The 20,937-nt window shown below is 46.7% G+C and overlaps 1 protein-coding gene across 1 annotated transcript in view; it reads left to right on the top strand.

Moving 5' to 3' along the window:
* OSBPL10 (oxysterol binding protein like 10) overlaps nucleotides 1-20,937 on the top strand; it is a 215,765-nt gene that overhangs the window by 118,531 nt on the left and 76,297 nt on the right. Inside the window, exon 5 of the mRNA XM_069088572.1 lies at nucleotides 13,609-13,819. Coding sequence (XP_068944673.1) covers nucleotides 13,609-13,819 — 211 coding nt within the window. The remainder of the gene's footprint in view (nucleotides 1-13,608; nucleotides 13,820-20,937) is intronic.

The raw sequence follows: 20,937 nt of genomic DNA, 5'->3' as shown, positions 1-20,937 counted from the left end.
GTTTATTGTAAGTTAGAAATTTTCCATATTGGGGTAAAAAATCCTGCTGTTGCTTCACCAAAAATGTATTTCATAGATTTGGATCTTGGAGTCAGTCAACAAGCAGCTATTAAACACATACTGTGTACCAGGCATTACTAAGTGTCTGGAGTGCAGAGATCCCTGCCCTCGAGAAGCTTACCTTCTAACAGGGTGAGGTACCTTGTAGAAGATGAATGAGCAAGGATGTTTTGGGGAGCAGGTACCCTAGGGTGCCTCTGGATTCATGGCCTGCCTCTGACTCTGGCTTTGAGGCTCTGGATCAGTCACTTTCCCTGAGACCCGGTTCCAGAGTTGCTGCTGGCCTGCATCTGTGGGAGGCGTTTCCTCTGTGGGAGCTGGAGTTCTAGACCCATCCCACCCCCCAATGAAACAAACCACACCCACACAAAGTTAAAGTTTGATTTTTATTCATAGTGTATGAATGTTCCAAAATGAATGAACTCTGAGATGGACCCAAAGGAAAGAGGCCTCTGTCACAGTGTCCAAATTATTGCCTGAGGACAACGTACCTGCTTGTTTATGACTGGACAGAAGAGGAGATTTAAAGCTTCTAGTGGGAGCAAATCATGCTTCCCTGGTTACTCAGCAAAACGTGCCTGTGGGAGGTGGAGCTGCTTGCTGAGGTCCAAGGACAGGAGTCTGCAGGACCAGCTGCAGATGTTGGGGATGTTGTCTAGGAGACAGGTTTGGGGGGTGCAGGGTAGAGGAAGGTAGGAATCCATTAAAGGACAGTCTTTTAGGGGATCTGAGTGAAGCAGTGAATGAAAATGCACCCACTAAGGGATTATTACAAGCCAAGTGCCCTCCCCCACCCCTTTGGTCTCTCAAACTTTTCTTCCTTTCAGTCCCAGTGGTCTTCCCCCATTTCCATGAGGCCTCTGCAGGTGACTCCAGCCCTCACTGGCTCTTTCCCTGTTGTCCTGGAGGCATCAGGAGCCATCCAGAGCAAGGACTCTTAACCTTTTTATATTGTATACTCATACCTAGGGAACCTTCTTAGGATGTGGCATTTAAAGAAGTTTTAATTGAAGGAAATACTAAGTTTTAGTTAGAGGTTGGGGGAATAAAAATGTAATTGTTTTTCTGCCATCCAGATTTGGGGACCCCCTGAAATCCATCCTGAGACCTTTTGGGGGTTGTGCAGGGATTTCTTCTAAGCAGTCCCTTCAGTGCCAGGTCAGGGACTGGGGACATAAATACTTTATGGTTCTTTTTAAGAGTCAATGCTAACATCTCCCTCCTTTCTTTTTTTAAAATAGTATTTTGTTTTTTCCAATTATATTTTCAACATTAATTTTTTAAAATGAAATTTTGAGTTTGATATTTTCTCCCTCATTTTCCCCGGTCCCCCCTCCCCAAGACAGCAAGCAATCTGATATAGGTTATATATGTGCAATTTTGTAAACATATTTCAACATTAGTCATGTTGTGAAAGAAACAGAACGAAAGGGAAAAACCACCAAAAAAAACCCCCAACCCCCAAAAAGTGAAAACAGTATACTTCCATCTGCATTCAGACTTCACAGTTCTTTCTCTGGATGTGGATGGCATTTTCCATCATGAGTCTTTTGGAATTGTCTTTGATCCTTACATTGCTGAGAAGAACTGAGTCCTTCAAAGTCAATCGTCGAAAAGTGTTACTGTTACTGTGTACAATGTTCTCCTGGTTCTGCTCAGCATTGGTTCATATGTCTTTCCAGGTTTTTCTGAAGTCTTCCTGTTCATCATTTCTTATGGAACAATAGTATTCCATTGCATTCATATAGCACAACTTGTTCAGCCATTCCCCAATTGATGGGCATCCCCTCAATTTCCAATTCTTTGCCACCACAAAAAGAGCTGCTATAAATATTTTTGTACATGTGAGTCCTTTTCCCTTTTTTATGATCTCTTTGGAATATAGATCTAGTAATGGTATTGCTGGATCAAAGGGTATGTAGTTTTATAGCCCTTTGGGCATAGTTCCAAATTGCTTCCCAGAATGGTTGGACTACTTCACAACTCCACCAACAATGCATTAGTTGCCCAATTTTCCCACTTCTCCAACATTTATCATTTTCCTTTTCTGTCATATTAGCCAATCTGATAAGTGTGAAGTGGTACCTCAGAGTTGTTTTAATTTGAATCTCCCTAATCAAAGTGATTTATAGCATTTTTTCATGTTACTATAGATAGCTTTAATTTCTTAAATTAATTTCTTAAAACTGCCTGTTCATATCCTCTGACCATTCATCAATTGGAGAATGACTTATATTCTTAAAAATTTCACTCAATGCTCTCTATATATTTGAGAAATGAGGCCTCTATCAGAAACACTGTGTAAAAATTGTTTCCCACTTTTCTGTTTTCCTTCTAATCTTGGTTGCATTGGCTTTGTTTGTGAAAAAACTTTTTAGTTTAATGTAATCAAAATGATCCATTTTGCATTTCATAATGTTCTCTATCTCTTGTTTGGTCATAAATTTTTCCCTTCTCCCATAGTTCTGATAAGTAAACTATTCCTTGCTCTCTTGATTTGCTAATGGTATCACCCTTTATCTAAATCAGGTGCCTATTTTGACCTAATCTTGGTATATATTGTGTGAGATGTTGATCTATGCCTAGTTTCTGTCATACCATTTTCCAGTTTTCCCAGCAGTTTTTGTCAAATAGTGAGTTCTTGTCCCAGAAGCTGAAGTCTCAGTTTCTCAGTCAATTACTATAATCATTTACTACTGTGTCCTGTGTACCTAATCTAGTCCACTGATTTACTACTCTAATTTCGTTTGCAGCACCAAATAGTTTTTGTGATTGCTGCTTTACAATATAGTTTTAGATCCAGCATGGCTAAGCCTCCTTCCATTACAATTTTTTTTTTCATTAATTCCCTTGATATTCTTGACCTTTTATTCTTCCAGATGAATTTCGTTATTTTTTCTAACTCTATAAAAAAATTTTTGGTAGTTTTATTGGTATGGCACTGAATAAGTAAATCAATTTAGGTAGTTTGTCATTTTTATTATATTAACTCGGCCTTACCCATGAGCAACTGATATTCTTCTAAGTATTTAGATCTGTCTCTATTTGTGTGAAATATGTTTTGTAATGGTGTTCATCTAGTTCCTGGGTTTGTCTTGGCAAGTAGACTCCCAAATATTTTATATTATCTACTGTTATTTTAAATGGAATTTCTCTTTCTATCTCTTCTTGCTGAGCTTTGTTGGTAATATACAGAAATGCTGATGATTTATGTGGGTTTATTTTATATCCTGCATCTTTGCTAAAGTTAATTATTTCAAGTAGTTTTTAGTTGATTGTCTAGGATTCTCTAAGTATATCATATTGCCTGCAAAGTGATAGCTTTGTTTCCTCATTGCCTATTCTAATTCCTTCAGTTTCTTTTTCTTATTGCTAACACTAATATTTTTAGTACAATATTGAATGATAGTGGTGATAATGGGCATCCTTGTTTCACTCCTGATCTTATAGGGAATGCCTCTAGCTTATCTTCATTACATATATTGCTTGCTGACAGATTTAGATAGATACTGCTTATTACTTTATGGAAAGCTCCATTTATTCCTGTGCTCTCTAGTGTTTTTAATAGGAATGAATCTATATCTTATAAAAAACTTTTTCTGCATCTATTGAGACAATCATATTATTTCTGTTGGTTTTGTTATTGATATGGTGATAGTTTTCCTAATATCAAACAAGCCCTGCATTCCTGGTATAAATCCCACCTGGTCAGAATAACTTCTCCTTTAAGACTTTGGGTGCTACACCACTTAGTGCATATATATTTAGTATTGTTATCACATCATTGTCTGTGGTACCTTTTAGCAACATGTAGTTTCCTTCCTTGTCTCTTTTAATTAGATCTATTTTTGCTTTTGTTTTGTCTGAGGTCAGGATTGCAACCCCTGCTTTTTTTTTTTTTTAACTTACGCTAAAGCATATTAGATTCTGCTTCAGCCTTTTACCTTTACACTGTATATGTCTCTCTGCTTCAAGTGTGTCTCTTCGAAACAACATATTGTAGGATTCTGGTTTTTAATCCACTCTGCTGTTTGCTTTCGTTTTTTGGGAGAGTTCATCCCATTCACATTCACAGTTATGATTGTGTAGCAGCAAGCACCCCAAGCATCCTCACGGTTTGCCGCCAATACAGGTTCTTGGATTTGCTTTGATAAAGGAAAGCAACTCAAAATGGGTTAACAAGCTTACTTTAATCAGTCAGACATACATATATCGTTTACCTTGTTCAGGGGAAAAAGGTCAGCACCCCAACTTCAAAGCATACAGGCATAATTATCAAGACAGAAACAGATCAAGTAGACAGGTTTCCAAACTGTCCAACCATTACATCCATACCCAGTCAACATTTGGGTTTCCACATCTGGGTTTTTCAAAGCCGGGGGACTCTCAACAACGGCTTCCCAGAATTCAGATCAAATCACAGAACACTTCTCAATGTGAGTCCCAAAACAAAGCTACACATCAGGGCTTATATAGCCTTCTCCTGGCTCAGAGAATGTAACAACCTTATTGACTCACTGGCCAATCAGGAAGTATCTACTGAAAAACAAGCCTCCCTCCCCAGGCTTCAGGTGCATTTTAGCCTAGGGGCAGGGAAGATCTTCCAAATTTGCATTTCCATTACAGATTGCTAACTGTGTATTTCCCTCCGGCCTATTTCCCCCTTTTTATATTTTTCTCTCTCCTTTCACCCTGTCCCTCCTCACCAGTGTTTTACTTATGTTTACCACCTCCCCCAATCTTCTCTTCCTTTTCTTAGTCCCTCCCCACTTTCACACACATACCACCCACTCACACCACACGTATAAGTGTGTCCTATGTCCCTATAGGGTAAGACACATTTCTCTACCCAACTCAGTGTGTATGTTATTGCCTCTTTGAGCCAGATCTGATGACAGTTAGGTTCAAACAGTGCTCACCCCCTTCCTTCTTTCCTTCTACTGTAATAGGTCTTTCATGTCTCCTCATTGTATCTCTCTTTTCCCAGTAAAATGCTTTTTTTCACCCCTAATTTTTTTTAATCATCACATTGAAGTCAACTTATACCCACACCCTCTAAGTATACTCTTTCTACCTACTCTAATAGAGACATAATTCATAAGAGTTACAAGTAACATCTTCCTGTGTAGGGATATAAGCAGTTTAACCTTATTGAATACCATGGGTTTTTTTTTTCTTTTCTGTTTACCTTTTTATGCTTCTCTTGAGTCTTGTATCTGAAAATCAAATTTTCTGTTCAGCTCTGGTCTTTTCATCAGGAAAGTTTGAAAATCCCCTATTTCATTCAATGTCTTTCTTTCCCCCAGAAATATTATGCTTAATTTTGCTGGGTAGTTGATTCTTAGTTGCAGTGCAAACTGTTCTGACTTCCAGAATATCATATTCTAACCCTTTTGATCCTTCAATGTAGAAGCTGCTAAGTTCTGTGTAATCCTGACTTTCTCCTTGCTTTTCTAGCAGCTTGCAGCGTTTCTCCTTGACTTGATAGTTATAGAATTTAGCTACAATATTCCTTGAAATCTGTTTCAAGTGATTGGTGGTTTCTTTCAATAACTAATTTACTGTCTGGTTCTCGGAAATCAGGGCAGTTTTCCTTGATTTTTAGAAAGATGCTGTCGACTCTTTTTTTGATCATGGCTTTCTGGTAGTCCAATAATTTGTAAATTATTTCTCCTGGATCTACTTTCCAAGTCAGTTGTTTTTCCAAAGAGGTGTTTTACATTTCTTCTCATTTTTCCATTCTTTTGATTTTTTTTTTTTTGATTGATTCTTAATGTCTCATAGAGTCATTAGCTTCCACTCGACCATTCCTGGTTTTTAAGGAATTGTTTTCTGAAGTTAATATTTGTACATCCTTTTGCATTTGTTTTCTTAATTGGATTTTTTTTTCTATTTTGCCAATCCTATTTTTTAAGGAGTTGCTTTCTTTAGTCAGTTTTTGTGCCTGGTTTCCCAAGCTGTTGACTCGTTTTTCATAGTTCTCTTGCATAACTCTCATTTCTTCCCCTCCCTCTTTTACTCGATTTTAAAAATCCTTTTTGAGCTGTTCCAAGAAGAGTGTGGGGCCTGAGACCAATTCGTCTTCCCCTTTGAGGGTTCACATGTCGGCATTTTGACATTGTCCTCTTCTGAGTTTTTCTTCTGCTTTCTGTGATCAGGGCTCTTTTTTTTGGCTAATTTTTAAAAGTTGAGTGGGCACTGTCCCAAGCTTCTTGCACTGGAGGCCAGGGGCCTGGTCTCTGACTTTCTGCTCTGGTGCCTCTGGGGCTGGCAGCTTGCTCACTGTGCTAGGGTGGCCCAATCTAGTTACACTCCTGTTGTGCCCTGGGTTCCAGGTCTGGCAGTTTGCCTGCTGCACTGGGGCTAGAGGCCTCACAGCTGGCCTGCTGAGCCAGAACCACAGGCCCTCAGATGCTGATCTGTGCTGTGGCTAAGAGGCTTCCATTGGCTTTCCTGGACACCGTCTGAGCTGGGCTGCGCTTCCCTTTACCCAAGTGAGGTGGACCTTTCCTGAAGTCCTTCTAAGTTATCTTGGGCTAGAAAATTGTTTCACTGTCTTTCTGTGGATTCTGTTGCTCCTGAATTCTTTCAGAGGCTTGATTTAATGTTATTTCCAAGGGAAAGGAAATATTCCTTCTAAGGGAAACTGGGGAGAGTTCAGGCAGCTTCCTTCTTCCTCTCCACTACCTTGGCTCTGCCCTTCATCTCCTTCCTTCTAATGACAGAGGCCAAGGGCCAGCTCCATTTTAATCTTTGTTTTTGCCATGAGGGGGAAACGAGTGAATGGCAAAAATTGTCCCTGTAGTGACTGCTCTCACACTAGAGTCTTCCCTTCCCTGCTTGTGGGATGTGGTGATCTTTCTGTCTATGCAGGTTGCAGCCCTTCTGTGGCATAGGACATAGTCTTTGAGAGCAGCTGTGGCCAAAATATGTATCACCATGAAGCCAGTTTGGGGGTGACTTCTGCTAAGTCAGATGGCAGCCACCCACACTCACATTTACACAAACACCCCACACTTAAACTCACACTCACACACACGTGCACACATTTGTACACCTTCATACACATACCACCCACTCACATGCACACACATGCTCACATGCTCACGTGACGTCACCAATCTCCAGCTTTATGTACAATCTGAGTGTCCGTGCAAAAACCCAGGAGTCACCTCTTTGAAGAACCTGGGGCTCAGATTCGTCAAACAGCTCTGTGAGGAGGACTTTAGCAGAGGATGAAATGCTACTGGACGCTTCAAAACTGACTTGTGTCTGGGAACTAAACCCGAAATCCGTGAGTGGCCTCTTTTCTTGCTTCCGTGCATTGTAGAATAATGTGAGACCCCGAGGGGAGGGCCTGGATTATTTACACTGATAACTCTTTGAAGTCTGTTTTATTTATTCATGCTTGGATTGCACTGTGAGTTTATCCTCCCAAACTCTCTGCTAAATATACATGAAAAAAGAAATGAAATTTTTTATCCCCAGAGTGAGCTCTGTATTCATGTTGCAGTGAAGGAATGAATGAGAGCATCTGTTTATTTTGCAGTTGGGAGATGGTGAGAAAAGTATATGGAAGATCTGGTAATGGAGACGTGCACACTCTTAGCGCCAAGACTGGGATTTGTCAGGATACAGAGAACTCGGGAAGGCGATAATTGGATTTTAGACATTCGCTCAGCAGAAGATTGGGTTCTCCTATAAAGGAGAGTGGGCTGAGTGGGGCTGCCTCAGTCTGGGGTCAAGGATGAAAGTCTAACCCATAGTGCCATGAAATGCGTGGCTTTTTAAAAATGATTTTAGGGTAAGTTTTGAACTCCAATCTTCCTGACTACAAGTCTAGCACTCTGTTAGCTGACTTAGAGGGAAGTGATTGGTGTCCCTGTGAGGGCTTCTACCTAGGATGAAAAATGTCACCCCAAGTTAACAGTCACATAACTGTCCCCACACCTCATTTTCATTTCAGAACTGGAAAGAGGCTTCAAGGCCATCTCATCCAACCCTGTGGTGGAGCTGGACTTTGACTCTGGTCCTTCCTCTGGACTGTGAAAACTCACTGGAAAAGAATTTCCATGTTTCTTCCTCCTCTCAGCATGGCAGACTTGTTTGGGCAAGGACAGTGTAGTGTCTTCTCCTAGGCCTGGGCATCCAGTGTGGGCCCGAGGACCTGCCCAGTCCTCCCAAGAGCTGTAAATGCTCACACTGAAAATTTGACAATCAGCTCTCATGAGTAGGTTCAAGCTGGCTTCAGTACACCACTGGTGTCACCCCTGACTCTAATCAGCTGTCTTACCCATGTTTACTTTTGGTTATAAGGGTGACCATGTGTCTGTGTGGATGTATAAATAAAGCAGATCCTTCAGTACCACCTGAAGGTCACACCACTGTCCTCTCCTGACCACGGCGGCCGGCTGCCCCAGCGTCCACGATGTGTGAAAAATGCTGCCTGTTTTTGTGATCACCCATGTTTGGGCTCTGTGGCTTCACCCCAAATACTTTCTGGGCTGTTCTTTGAAATATCTGTGACAATAAAAAGTACCCAGCAGGAGTGCCACACATAGTAGTTACTGCCAGCAGATCCCCTAATATGATTTCACCGTTAGGTGAAGGCAGGAGATGTCTGATGGACTCATTCCTGTTGTCAGAGCCTCATTGGCAAACACTTGAATGTTCTTGTTCTCCCATATTCACTGTGGGGGCCTCGTCTCCTTCCCCCTTTGTTCGCTAGAAAGACTGAGTGAGAAGAGAACACTGGGGTTTGAGGACATTTTAAGTGAACCTCATTGCGTTTACATGTTGATTAGAGATGGTTTATTTTAGAAGGCTTGAGTCCTGTAAAGTTAGTTACTCTCTAGGAGTCTACTGGAATTTCCCTATTGTAGGAGTCCATTGAGGAGTAAGTGACCATCATCCCAAACCACAGAAACTTTAATAATTAATAATGGAAGCTGACGTGTTTAGTGTTTGTAAAAGTTTATTTGGCATCATTAACATTTTCTCCATGTGATTTAGATAACAACAAGGCTTACTTGCTGGATGTGTGTTCTTGGGCAGACCATCCTTAGCCTCAGTTTCCTTATCTGTTAAAAATAAAGCATATTAATAACAGCAGTACTTCCCTCCCAGGAGTTTTGTGAGCCTCAGTTACATTGATACATTGCACACCTGTTTAAATGTCATTTGTCATTGGGGCGAAGCTCTCTGGCTCACAGGGCATGAGAATGCATGAACTTTTCTTGTGTGATTTTTCCAGATTGATTGTTAGGGTGGTAGGTATAGTTCTCACTCTCACCACCAGTAAATGAGTGTCCTTGGAACAACTCTGGTCTTTGGGAATCTGTGGCAGATTTGGAAAAACTGCTGATGCTTCCTTGGTTCAGGCGCCAATTCAGGGCCTCAGTTCTGTGGAGGACTGGCCATTGCACACCCACCCTTTGCTGACCAGGACCTCCAGTGAGAGCGTCTGTCTTCTCCTTCTCCCCCGAAGACCGTCAGGAGGTCTGAACACCAGACACATTCAGGCTGTTTTCACTGTGGTGGATGGAGGAGGACAGATCCATCATTGCCGTTAGAGAAATGAGTCAGACCTGGTGTTCTTTCTAAATGAATTTAGTTGTCCTCTGTGTCTTGCGCGTGGGGTTAGCAAGCGTATTAGCATTCAGGACTGGCTTCTCTAGCCCTCACCAGCATCTCCCGTGTGATAATTCTGGATTCTCACCCTCTGAGGGAGACGCCTCATCAGCCGAGGTTAAGTGAGAAGAGGCGACCCCTGACTTGGCGTTGATGGGGGCCTCGCTCTCACACCGAGACACATGCTACACCCGTTAAAAGCCTTTGGGTGACTGGTTCCTAAAGTGAGGAATATCGGCTCCCCGTCTCTGCCACCGACCTTGACCACAAGGTCACTTAACTCTGCTGGGCCTCTGTTTCCTTATCGTGAAGGGATTGACGCGACCTCCGAGGTCCCTTCAGCCCTGGGTGTGTGGTCCTGTGCCCTGGCCTGTCTACACCATCTCTGACCACTGGTCTTTAGGCTCCACTTGCAGACCTCTGGTGACAGGACGCTTACTCCTTCCTCCAGCTGTGTCGTCTGTATTTAGACAGCAGTCGCTGTTAAAAAGCTTCCCCTTTGCTTGAGCTGGGCTCTGTGTCCCTGTAATTTCTACCTGTTTGCCTTTATTCTGCCTCCCTAGGGTCAAGCTGGACAAGGCTCATCTCTCTTCCTTCTTGGTCAGAAAGACAATTCTCTGAGTTGCTTCCTTCAGCTTGTAAAGGATGAAACCATCAGCAAAACAGAAAAAATAACCTAAAAGCCCTTTGTGCAAACATTTGAGATTCAAGATATAGTGGGTTGGGATTTCCAGTCTCAATATGGGAAGGTCAGTGGTTAGGGTTTAAGGTACTTGTTTATCATCGTCAAACTCCTCTGATAGGGAGTCTTCAAGAATTGGATATGACTGAAACAACTCAACAAAGCATTATTATTAACCCCTGAGCTTTTATTAAGCACGTGTGTGTGTGTGTCTGTCAGTGTCTGTCACTCTTCTGCGTGCTGCTGTGATACCAAAGCCCTCCCCTCCAGGAGTTTACATTCTGCTGAACACAGGGAGCAGGTGTCCTCCATCTAGTCAAAAAGCAAAAATACAGAAATGGCCTTTTTTCCTTTTCCCTGATCAGTGTTATGCAAAGAAGGATGCCGTGTCTTTCCAAACCACCATGATTTAAACAAGAAAACATTTGGCAGCTTGTAAATATTTTACCAGGTGAGTGTCTTGGGTGAGGAAGCCGAGATGGGAGAATCTCAGTGGAGTTAATTTGAGGGAAAGAGAGGCCCTCGTGGCCTGTTTTGCTTTTGTTTTCCATCACTGTTGTCGAAAGTGAGGAGTTTTTAGAAATATATTTGTGTTTAAACGAGGGAGACAGTGTGTTTTGAGCTTTTGAGATACTTGACCTGAAAACAGAAGCTTCCAGCCCAGATGTCTGGGGCACACCCTGGTGTGTGTGTGTGCGTGTGTGTGTGCGCGCGCGCTCGTGTGTGTGCACATGATGGCCAACCTGGGTTTCTAGCGTTTCAGTCTGAGAATGGTGAGGTTGCAGACCTGTTCTGGGGGAAGAAAAGCAGACTTGGGGAGGGGGCCTGGGCACCACTTGGAGTCTCTTGAGGCTTGTCATGGTGAAAAGCAGGGCAGTGGGAGGCGGATGTTGGGCAGTGCTTTCCTGGGCTGCTTTGGGGGTGGGGTAAGGTGTTCCTTCCTCCCCCTTCTCCCCACCCCAGCCCTTTGGAGGCCTGAAAACCCCCTGTTGGGCACGTGGTAGGAAGGTTCTTGCTGAGGTACTGAGAGGGGCCACGAGTTTGCTGGAAGGAGTCAGAGGGCCAGGGTCAGGGGCTGGGGGGGCTGAATCTTGGTTCTGTTGTTTACAGATGTCTCCTTCTCTCTGCCTCTTTCCAGGCTGTCCCTTATGCCAGGGATTTCCTCCTCCTCCATCTCTGTCCCTTGGCTTTCCAGCTTCCTTCAGAGTTGAGCTAAAGTCCCATAGCTCTGGTGATTTCCTTTAATCCTGGTGCCTTCCCTCTGTGATTAGCTCCAGGTCATCCTATCTGTTTGTCTAATGTTGCCTTTTGTCTCCCCTATTACACTCTGAGCTCCTTGAGGGCTGGGGCCATGTTTTTACTTTTATTTGTACTTATTAGTCCTGTTCACAATACTGCCTGGTACACAGTAGGTGTTTAATAAAGGCTTGTTGGTCCCACTTGTCTGTAACCTTGGTCAAGTCGTTTCACGGTCGTTTTTCAAACTGTCGAGAGTTTGGACTTAGATGTCGTCTGAGGCCTCTGGGGGCACCTATGATCATTGAGCTAGACCTGGAAGGCCATGTGCCAAGTTCCTCATGTTACAGATGAGGTCACCAAAGACACCAGAGGTTGAGACATTCACCTGTGGTGACAGAGTAGGACTTGCATTCGAGTCCTCTGGATTCAGAGGCCCCATTTCCCCCAGCCTGGACTGTCTCTGGGTCCTGAAGTCGGATTCACAGCTCAGGCGCCTCCTGAGGACAGGACAGATGCCCCCTTCCACTGGGGGCCTCGGGATTTCTGCCTCCTGCACAGACTTTGGAGTTGCTGAATTTCTCTGGTGGGGCTGTTCTTGCCTCTTGAGCCTCGGTGGGTCCAGGGTCCTTCCAGGAAGTCAGATGGGTTAGCAGCAGCCCCTTCTTCCCAGGGTTATCGGGAGGATCCGAGGAGATGATATTCCTAAAACTTCAAACTTAAATGCAGCTGTTATTAGTTATTTTCATCATCTTCACCTTAAGCCTCCTGCTCCCAGAATCTGGGAGGAGGCTGAAGCAAATTGCTTTGGGGCAGTTTTATCTGTCCTGAGGGAGTGTGGAGGGGGCCCGAATTCCTGCTTTTGCCATTTGGGACCCATGACATCTTGGGCAGGTCACTTAACTTTATGAAGCCTTGATTTCCTTTTCTATAAAGTGAGAGGGTGGGACTGACTGGCCTCTAGCTCCAAGTCTACAAAGAAGTGGAAATACTTGTCTGCTCCTAGCGAGGGAGGACCCCTGGGGGAAGACCCCTAGATTGGACATTGGGCTACTTGGGCCATCTCTGATTCTGTCCCTGCCACGGACTGTTCATGTGACTCTGGGCAAGCCACGCCGGGTCTCTGGACCTGGGGGTGGGAGAGTCACTAGCAGGATCTCTGGGATCTCTTCCAGCTCCAGAAGTTGGGATCTGAACCCTCAGCCCTGAATTACCCCCCACCCCATCCAGCTTAGCTATTCCCACTCCTTTGTCGCCGAATGACACTGGTGCAGGCCATGGAGTTGGGCTTCCCAGCCCTCTCTGGGAGGGGCCCACAACCATGGGAAGCCTTTTATTCCTCTGATTGATGCTGTCGTGCTCCCTGCTGGACGGTGCCAGACCTTTCTCCTCCGGCCCATGGGCCATCCTCCTCTCCTTCTTAGCAGAGGGCATTTGGTTTTCCTAGAGTGAGAACATTGAGGCCATCCATTGTGAATCCCCTCTTCTCCCCAAAGCCACAACATCTCGAATCTTCCCTCATTCTCTCTTCCTTTGCTCTGGACTCTGATGGAATAACCCTTCCCTTCCCAGTCAAGGCTGGACCTCCAGGCTTTTGTCCTCAGTCCTGTCCCCTCCAGCCTCCTGGGGACTTCCTCAGTATTCTCTCATCTTCCATTCCCTCCTCCTGCCCTGACTTCTTTTATGTTTTGCCCTTTCCTTAAGAAAGGAAAAGAAAAGAAAAGAAAAGAAAAGAAAGTCACTCTGTGACTCGGAGTCCCTTGGTTATCAGCCTTCAGGAATCACAGGCAAAGCCATCATGGCGGTTAGGTTTTGACAGTGCCTTCCTTGGATTGTGTGGTTGGGGCATGGGCAGGCTCTATGGGGGCCCTGAACATTAATTTTCCTTTTCAGAGCTATGGCTTGGCCCCTAGCTGGAACAGAGGCGCCCCCCATTGCCACGGCCTCCATGCTTTCTGGGCTGGCTCTGACCTCGTCCGTGTTTTCTGACCTCTTCACAGATGATGAGCCAAGTAGAAGGGCAGCAAAAGACCCTCGTACGCGCCATTGAGGCCTTGCCGGGCTCAGGCCCTCTCACGGCCTTGGACCAGGACCTGCTGCTGCTGAAAGCTACCTCGGCCGCCACCCTCAGCTGCCTCGGAGAGTGCCTGAGCCTGTTACAACAGAGCTTACACCAGGTGGGCCAATATAGCCACAGGACGGGGCCTTCAGGTAAGACGCAGACCCTCTCCTCCTCCTGTAGCTTGGGGCCTGCATCTCGCTCCCTGGCAGCCTGTGAGCTTTGGAGGGCAGGCCCGGGCTGTGCCTCACACAGAGGAAGCCCTTTGGTGAATGCCTGGTGACCTGACTTAGGTGATGTCTGGAAATGTGCTGTGTGTGTGAGAGAGAAAGAGGGAGGGAAGGGGTCACATCTACATGAATCACCTCTCATTTCCTTAGGCGCCCCTCCCTCTGAAGCCGTGGCCCCTGTGGGGGCATCACTAGAAGGGGGAAGGTGGTGCTTTGGTCCAGGGCAGCAGAATTTAGAGGCTGCCCAGACTGGACCCACGCTTCCCTTGCTCAGCACCATTTTAAAACAAGTGGGGCCATAGTCGCTCATTTTCCCTCCCTTCTTGTGTCAATTGCTTCTTGTATTGATTATCCATCACAATTGACAAAGCTGACCCTGGGGTGCATTTTCGGAATGAGCCCCAGCGTCGGTTGGTTCGGCTCTGGTCCTGACTCGGGGTACAGTGGGACCTTCCAGAGTTTTATTCTCCTTTTGGGTCATGGGATCCAAGATGTAGAGTGGGAGGGGTCTTGGAGGCCCTGGAAGGTCCCACCCTCCCATTTGACAGATGAGGAGACAGAAGTGCTTTTCCAAGGTCACACGGGTAGTGAGCGTCTTCCAAGTTCAGCACTTCACCCCCTAAACCAGGGTCAAAGCCAAGTAAAATTGAGCCACCCAGTCTGCTTACATATTCCTGTGGGCCTCACATTGACTTAGAAAACCACATAGTAACATTATCTATGGCCTGACCTGTTTAATGTTTCCAGTTCCATTTTGGTCCGAGTCAGGCTCCATCCCCTGCGTTTGCATGGGGGGATCTTCTGACTTGATGGCTGGCAGCCAGAAATGTGTCCATCACACCTTCTCTCCCTCCCACTCAGGAAGGCCTTTGCTTGGGTGGCCAGCTCCTCCTTAGCCCGTCCTTGGCTTCTCCCCTTGGTCACTATCGTGGCTCTCCTGGAATCTCGCTGGGCCCCTTGGTCCCATCTCTTGACCAGCCGTCTTCAGTTTCCTTAGTCACTTGATGTTTATTAAGCTCCTGCTGTGTGCGGGGTGCTGTGCTAAGGGCTGGGGACCAGTGTGCATTTCCTGGTGCCCTCCTAGCTGGGTGTTGGCCTAATTTCCCCCTTCTTCAAGCTTTTTTTGTGTTGGAGAGAATCTGATATGATAGAAAGAGCCAGAGGGTCTGGGTTCAGGTCCTCCCTTTCTGATGCTTACTGGTTAACCTCTTGGGACCTTGGATCTGGTCTCTCCCAGCCCTAGATCCTGTGGTCCCATATCACGCCCTGACCTCGGAGCCAGGTAACACGACACAGCAGGTGGAGTGTTTGACCTAGGTGGGGCCCTGCCTCACATATTTGCTTGAGCAGGTCATTCCCTTGTCCAGACCTTGGTTTCCTCATCTGCCCCTGAGCAGGCCATGAGGAAAGGGCTTTGCTAATCATGACACGTGGATGGAGATGTGAGTCGTTTTTTCCCAAGCTCTTCAGAATTGTCCGAGATGGCGCCACATGTGGCCTGTTCTTTAATTTATCCATAAGAGGATGATGGGAAAGTCTTGGTGATTTTGGCTGGGGTTCACTGAGCACCTCCTTTTGGGTGGAGGATGGGCAGCACCTGCCCCAGGAACGTGTGTGACCACACCCAGCGACCCAGGAATGGCCAGTGGCCTTTATAGGGTCCTGGCAACTTCCCTCCAGTCCGAGTGCTAAGTCTGAAAGCACCTGTTGACACAATTCCACAGCTATTAAGTGCCTACTGTGTGCTGGGCCCTGAAGATGCAGAAATAGGGGTGGGGCTGGGAACTCTGGGAATTCTGCTCGCCCTTGTTTACCCCAGGTGACCTAGGGAGGGGCAGCCCAGGACTGGACCACGTGCCTGCCTGTCTGCCTCGAGGCAGCTGGAGAGCCGCTGAAAAGAGTGCGTGCGCCTTTGAAGGGGTCTAATGGAAAATTGAGCTGTCTGGACTCCAGGTCTGCCCTGGACACACTTAAGGTGTCGCTTTCTCTGATCAGCAGTTTCCTTTTTCTTAATTGGGGGAAATAAGCCCTGTAGCACCCCCTCCCCAAAGGCCACCTGCAGTGCTCCCTCCTGCTGCTGCAGGCCACGGCCGGCTGCAGAGCTGAGTCACGAGAGAAGTAGACGTGTGGACCAACCCTTTGTTGCCCTTCATGGTGGGATGAGTTGTGGTGACAGCGTCTAACTGTTACTGTCTTGTCTGTCTGCTTTCAGTTTATCACAGAGTAACAGAGCCCCAGCATTTCAGAGTTGGAAGGGATCTCAGTGGCCACTCCGACCAAGAATCCTCCCTTCAGCAGGCCCGACCGGCCGCCCAGCCTGTGCCTGAAGACCTCCTGTGAGGGGGAGCTCCCTACCTCCTGAGACAGCCCAATGCATTCATTCCACTTGGGGACAGCTGGGATGATTAGGAAGGTTTTTCCTGAACTTGTTTGTGCCTGGATTTGCATCTTCACAGATTCCTTGCTGCTCCTAAGTCTGCCCACCAGGGTGGGAGTGGGGGGCCCCTCTGCCACGATGGCCCTTCAGATATTTGGAGATGGCCATCCTGTCCTCCTATCCACCCTGAGAATTTTCCTGCAGGCTACACACCCCCCAGTTTAGGCAGTCAAGAGAACAGACAGTGATTTTATAAGTCAGTCAATAAGTATTTTGTATCTACTATGTCTGACCCTATTTTCTATGACTTATGAGATCGATGAGAACCGGGGGCATACAGGAAAGCAGAAGCCGCACTCCACGTGTCTTGCCGTCTCCTTAGGAGATGCCATCCATTCCCTTTTTGCCTTCTTAGGAGCCCAGGATGCTGCTGTTGGGAGACACTGTTACTATCTACTCCCTTCTTGGTGTATGGAAAGCAAACAGTCTTCCTTAGCCCAGCCTGAGCCACCCTGGGCTCCACATCCCCTACCCCCACCCTGCCTACAACCAGTGCGGAGGTTGACCGAACAAGGAAATAGCACACGGTTTTGAACCCTGACCTCTAACAAAATTAAAGAAAAAAAGTCTGTTTTTACTTTTTTAAAAAAAATCCCATTTTTCCCTTTCAGGAGGCCAAACATACCTAGTGTTTACAGTCATAGTCAAAATAACCAGTTCCTTCCAGGAGTGCCAGCTAAGCCCCCTTGCCTTTGAAGGGTCAGTGAAGTCGGGGCCCCCCACTCCCAGGGTTTTACTCAGCTGCCTTCATTTTGGGGAGCCTGGAATTCTCAGCCTGTCTTGGTTGACAGAGAAGCCCGCGGAGAGACCAGCCTTCCCTTTGATGAGGGAGGACCCAGAACCTTCTCTGAATCAAAGGCTCATGTCTTTTTTCATCTTTCAGTCTGCCTGGCCCCCTCCTCCTGCACATAAGTGTTTGACTTGCCAGACACTTCTAATAATCACCTCAGCCCTCCCTGATAATAGCAGCAGGTACACACACACTCACACACACACACACACACACACAAACTGGAGGTGGGGGTGGGTAGGAGACCCTTCATGCACCCAGGGTTTTAAAACTTCAACCTGTGGTCCTGTGTCTTGAGGCCGTCGGGTCCAGGGGCCCTTTGTCCGGTCCTTCCAGACCTCTCCGCTCCATCCACTCTCCCCTGATGCGCTCCTCCTCAGCCCACTGGAGCTCTTTCTCTCCATTCTCATGGCCCATGTTCTGGTTCTCCTGCCTGGTCATTCTCATGCTCCTCAGCCCTCCCCACATTGGGCGTTTCCCACGGTTCCTTGCTTGGCTGTTATTTTCTCCCCTCCTCTGCCTTCTCGGATCACTACCCTGCAGAAGTTCTGCAGGGTCCGGAGGGGCCCCCCCCCCCCCATGTGTGGGACGGCATGCTTGGCGCCCTGGAGCCAGTGGGCCCAGCGGACCCATCGATGTGAGCGTCTTTCCCTCCTGGCCCTTCCCTGGCCCACCTCCTTTCCTGACTTCCCAGTGTCTGTTCATGGCGCTGTCTTGTCGTCCTTGGAGTCACCTCCCTCAGATCCTTGGGGTCATTTCTGGCTGGTCCTTCTCCCTCCCTCTTCAGGGCCAGCTCCTGCCCCTCCTTTCACTCTTAGTTCAGGCCCTTAGGACACCAGAGCTGGACCATGGGGACTGGTCTTCTGTCCATTCTCATCCACTGCTGCTCAGATATCCTTCCTGATTACGGGTCTGATTGTGAGACCTCGACTTCATTTAAAGTCCTCATTCTCTATCCTGGCATTCAAGGCCAACTTCATCTTGCTGTCTCTATCATCGCTTCTTTCCCCAACAAATTCTTGTGTGACAATCAAGTTGGGAGTACTTGCTGCCCTCCACCCTCATTCCACCCTCTCTCATGTCTGTGCTGTGCTCATGCTGACTTCCCCACCTAACATCTGCCTTCATCTCTGCCTGCCAAAGTCTTCCCTTCCTTCCCAGCCCTCCCTCCTGCTGGCCTTCCTGGTGGTCATGTGGTGGGAGAGGCCCGGGGGGCTTTTTACAAGGATGCCGAAGGACTTGGCTGCTGGAATCATCTTCAGAGCCGGCCTTCCGGCTGTCTGAGGACACAGGCAAACATTTGGACCTGCTGGCCAGAAGCCGGTGGAGGGAGACCCTCTCCCAGCCCAGGTCGGGGGCTTCTTGGCCTGAATGGGGGATGCTGTTAAGCCACGTTCCCTTGCCACTCTTCAGATTCCCATCTCGTCCATCCCCTCCCATATCCCTTGGGCATTCGTGCTTCCCAGGCAACCTGCTTGTTGGTGTTTTCACATTAGAGCCAAAGGCTCCCAAGCGCAGAAATTATCCACGGGATGTTGGGTGGTCTTTGGTTCGAGCTGACGGTCTCCGAAGCATCATCGATGTATGTGCTTGAATCCTCGGTGTTAAACTGTTTGTGGAGGGGCACAGAAAAAGGACTTCTGCCGGGAGGAACTGACCATGTCCCTCGGTGGTGTTCTGGGTGCCACAGTGTGTCTGACTCCCCTTTGTATCCCCAGCACTGGGTTCAGTGCCTTGTAAATGGAGGCGCTTAATAAATGTTGGTTGACTTGAATTGTGTTTCTGTCTCCTTCCTTGGGGTGATGGCCCTGGCTCGGGTCCTTCCCTCCCCCATTTCAGTTCAATGATGGGAGCCCCCTTTGCAGACACTGCCTTGTTAGCCTTTTCTTTGTTTTCTGGCAGTTTGGAGATTTTCACACCTGAATTTCCACCAGCCCATTCACACCACTGCTGATTTTCTGTTTGCTTCAGTAGAATTTGATTATTTATGTGTTCCTTTAAAATGATAAACTTTGACAGCTTTTCTACAACCTACTGATTGTCTGATAGAACATTGATTTTTACCCTTCTCCCCTGTGTCCCCCCACTTTCTATAGTAGATTTTAAACTCCTAGAAGACAGAGATCATTTTCATTTTTATATTTTGTCTCAAGCTCTGACAAAGCTTGTCAAATTAAATTGAATTAAATAGTTTTCATTAAAATTAAATATTAAATTAACCTGGATGAGCATGTTAGCCCTGGACAGATGAAAAGGCCTTTAATTCAATTCAGTTCAGATCCTGGCTCCATCATCTTCAACCTGTCTGAACATGGGCAAGTTATTACCTCCCTGGGACTCGGTTTCCTTTTCTGTAAGATGAACGGGATTGGAGTACCTCCTGTGAGGTCCTTTGCGGCTCTGAATTTTTACACTTCTGATAAAACACAGTGTGGAGCTTGCACATGGGAGAGGATGAGGCTGATGGCGCTTGTGTGGGCTGCACTAAATTCATTGATATGGGGAGCCCCTGGGAGCTGGAGCCAGGGGTGCCAGCCCAGGTCAGAAGCAGCAGGAAGAAGCTTCCCCACCCCAGTCTGCGGGCTTGGACCCATAAGGAGCCCCCATACTTCCATGTGGGTGAGATGGGGAGACCTAGACAAAAAACAAACTGAAAAAACATAACCTTAAGAGAAAAAACAAATTTAGATATATTTGGGCTTGATGTCAGAAGAAAAAATTGTCAATGAGAAGTATCCCAAAGTGGAATGAACTGTCTTAAGGAGAACAGTCGGTGCCTCATTTGCAAAATGAGAGGGTTGGGCCAGCTGGGGTCCCTTCAGATTTGTTACCTTGTGGGCCTATCTGGGCCTCAGTTTCCTCATCTGTAAAATGAGGTGGTGGGCTAGATGGCTTCTGAGATCCCTCCTAGCTTCAGAGCACTGGTCCCAGGAGCCTAGGGTCTGGCTTCGGCCCCGTCTTGGCTGGGGGAGCCCAGGTAAGTCACTTCTGCTGTGCTGCGGGCCAAACTAAGGCTCTTGACGTGCTAAACAGGATGAGATCTCCCTAAGTGGGTATGGTTTCCAATAAAATTGGAGGTCCAGTCCTCATCAGAAAAAGGACACGTGCATAGAGAGGTATGGACAACATTTGGGGGTCAAATGGAGCGGCCCAGTCATTATGTCCAAGGGAAGTCTTCCTGGAGGAGGAGGCACTTTTGGAAACTCCTAGAGAAAGCTGCTTCCACGGTCCAAGGATTGTGGGGTCACAAAATGCTGTAGAACCCCCAGGTAAGAGCTGGAGATGCAGACGGTCTAGTTAGAGCACCTCGAACCCTGGGACCCTGCCAGAATCTCAGCTCAGGCGACCCTTGGCACATCTCTGAGCCTCTCTTGTAACATGGCAGACTTTGTATAATCTCAGACATCCCTTCTGCCTCTGAATCTGTGATCTGAGGATCTTAATATTTGTTGAATTGATTAGACAACAAAGAGAAGGGCCCACAGGTTATCCCAGAGCTCATCTGCAACTCGGGGACCTTCCATCTGACTCACAAATCAAATCACTTCAGTGTTCTGTCTCTCCTTATTAGAGGGTGGGCTTCCTGAGGGCAGGGGGTGTAGTAAGTGCTTAATGAACACTTTGTTCACTCACTTGTGATACCACCAATTCTGAGAAATAGCGTGTTTTATATATTGTATTACATGATATTATATATTCAGTTTTCAGTTATGTCTGGTTCTCCTTGATCTCATTTGGGGTTTTCTTGGCAGATACCAGACTGGGTTTCCATTTTTTTTTAGCTTATTTTACAGATGAGAAACTGAGGCAAGC

This window comes from Petaurus breviceps, unplaced genomic scaffold, assembly GCF_028583685.1.
Source record: "Petaurus breviceps papuanus isolate PSGF00001 unplaced genomic scaffold, PetGlider_PUasm1.0 185, whole genome shotgun sequence".
Lineage (NCBI taxonomy): Eukaryota > Metazoa > Chordata > Mammalia > Diprotodontia > Petauridae > Petaurus > Petaurus breviceps.
Note: the sequence above shows the minus strand (reverse complement) of the source record. Positions and strands in the feature narration are given on the sequence as shown.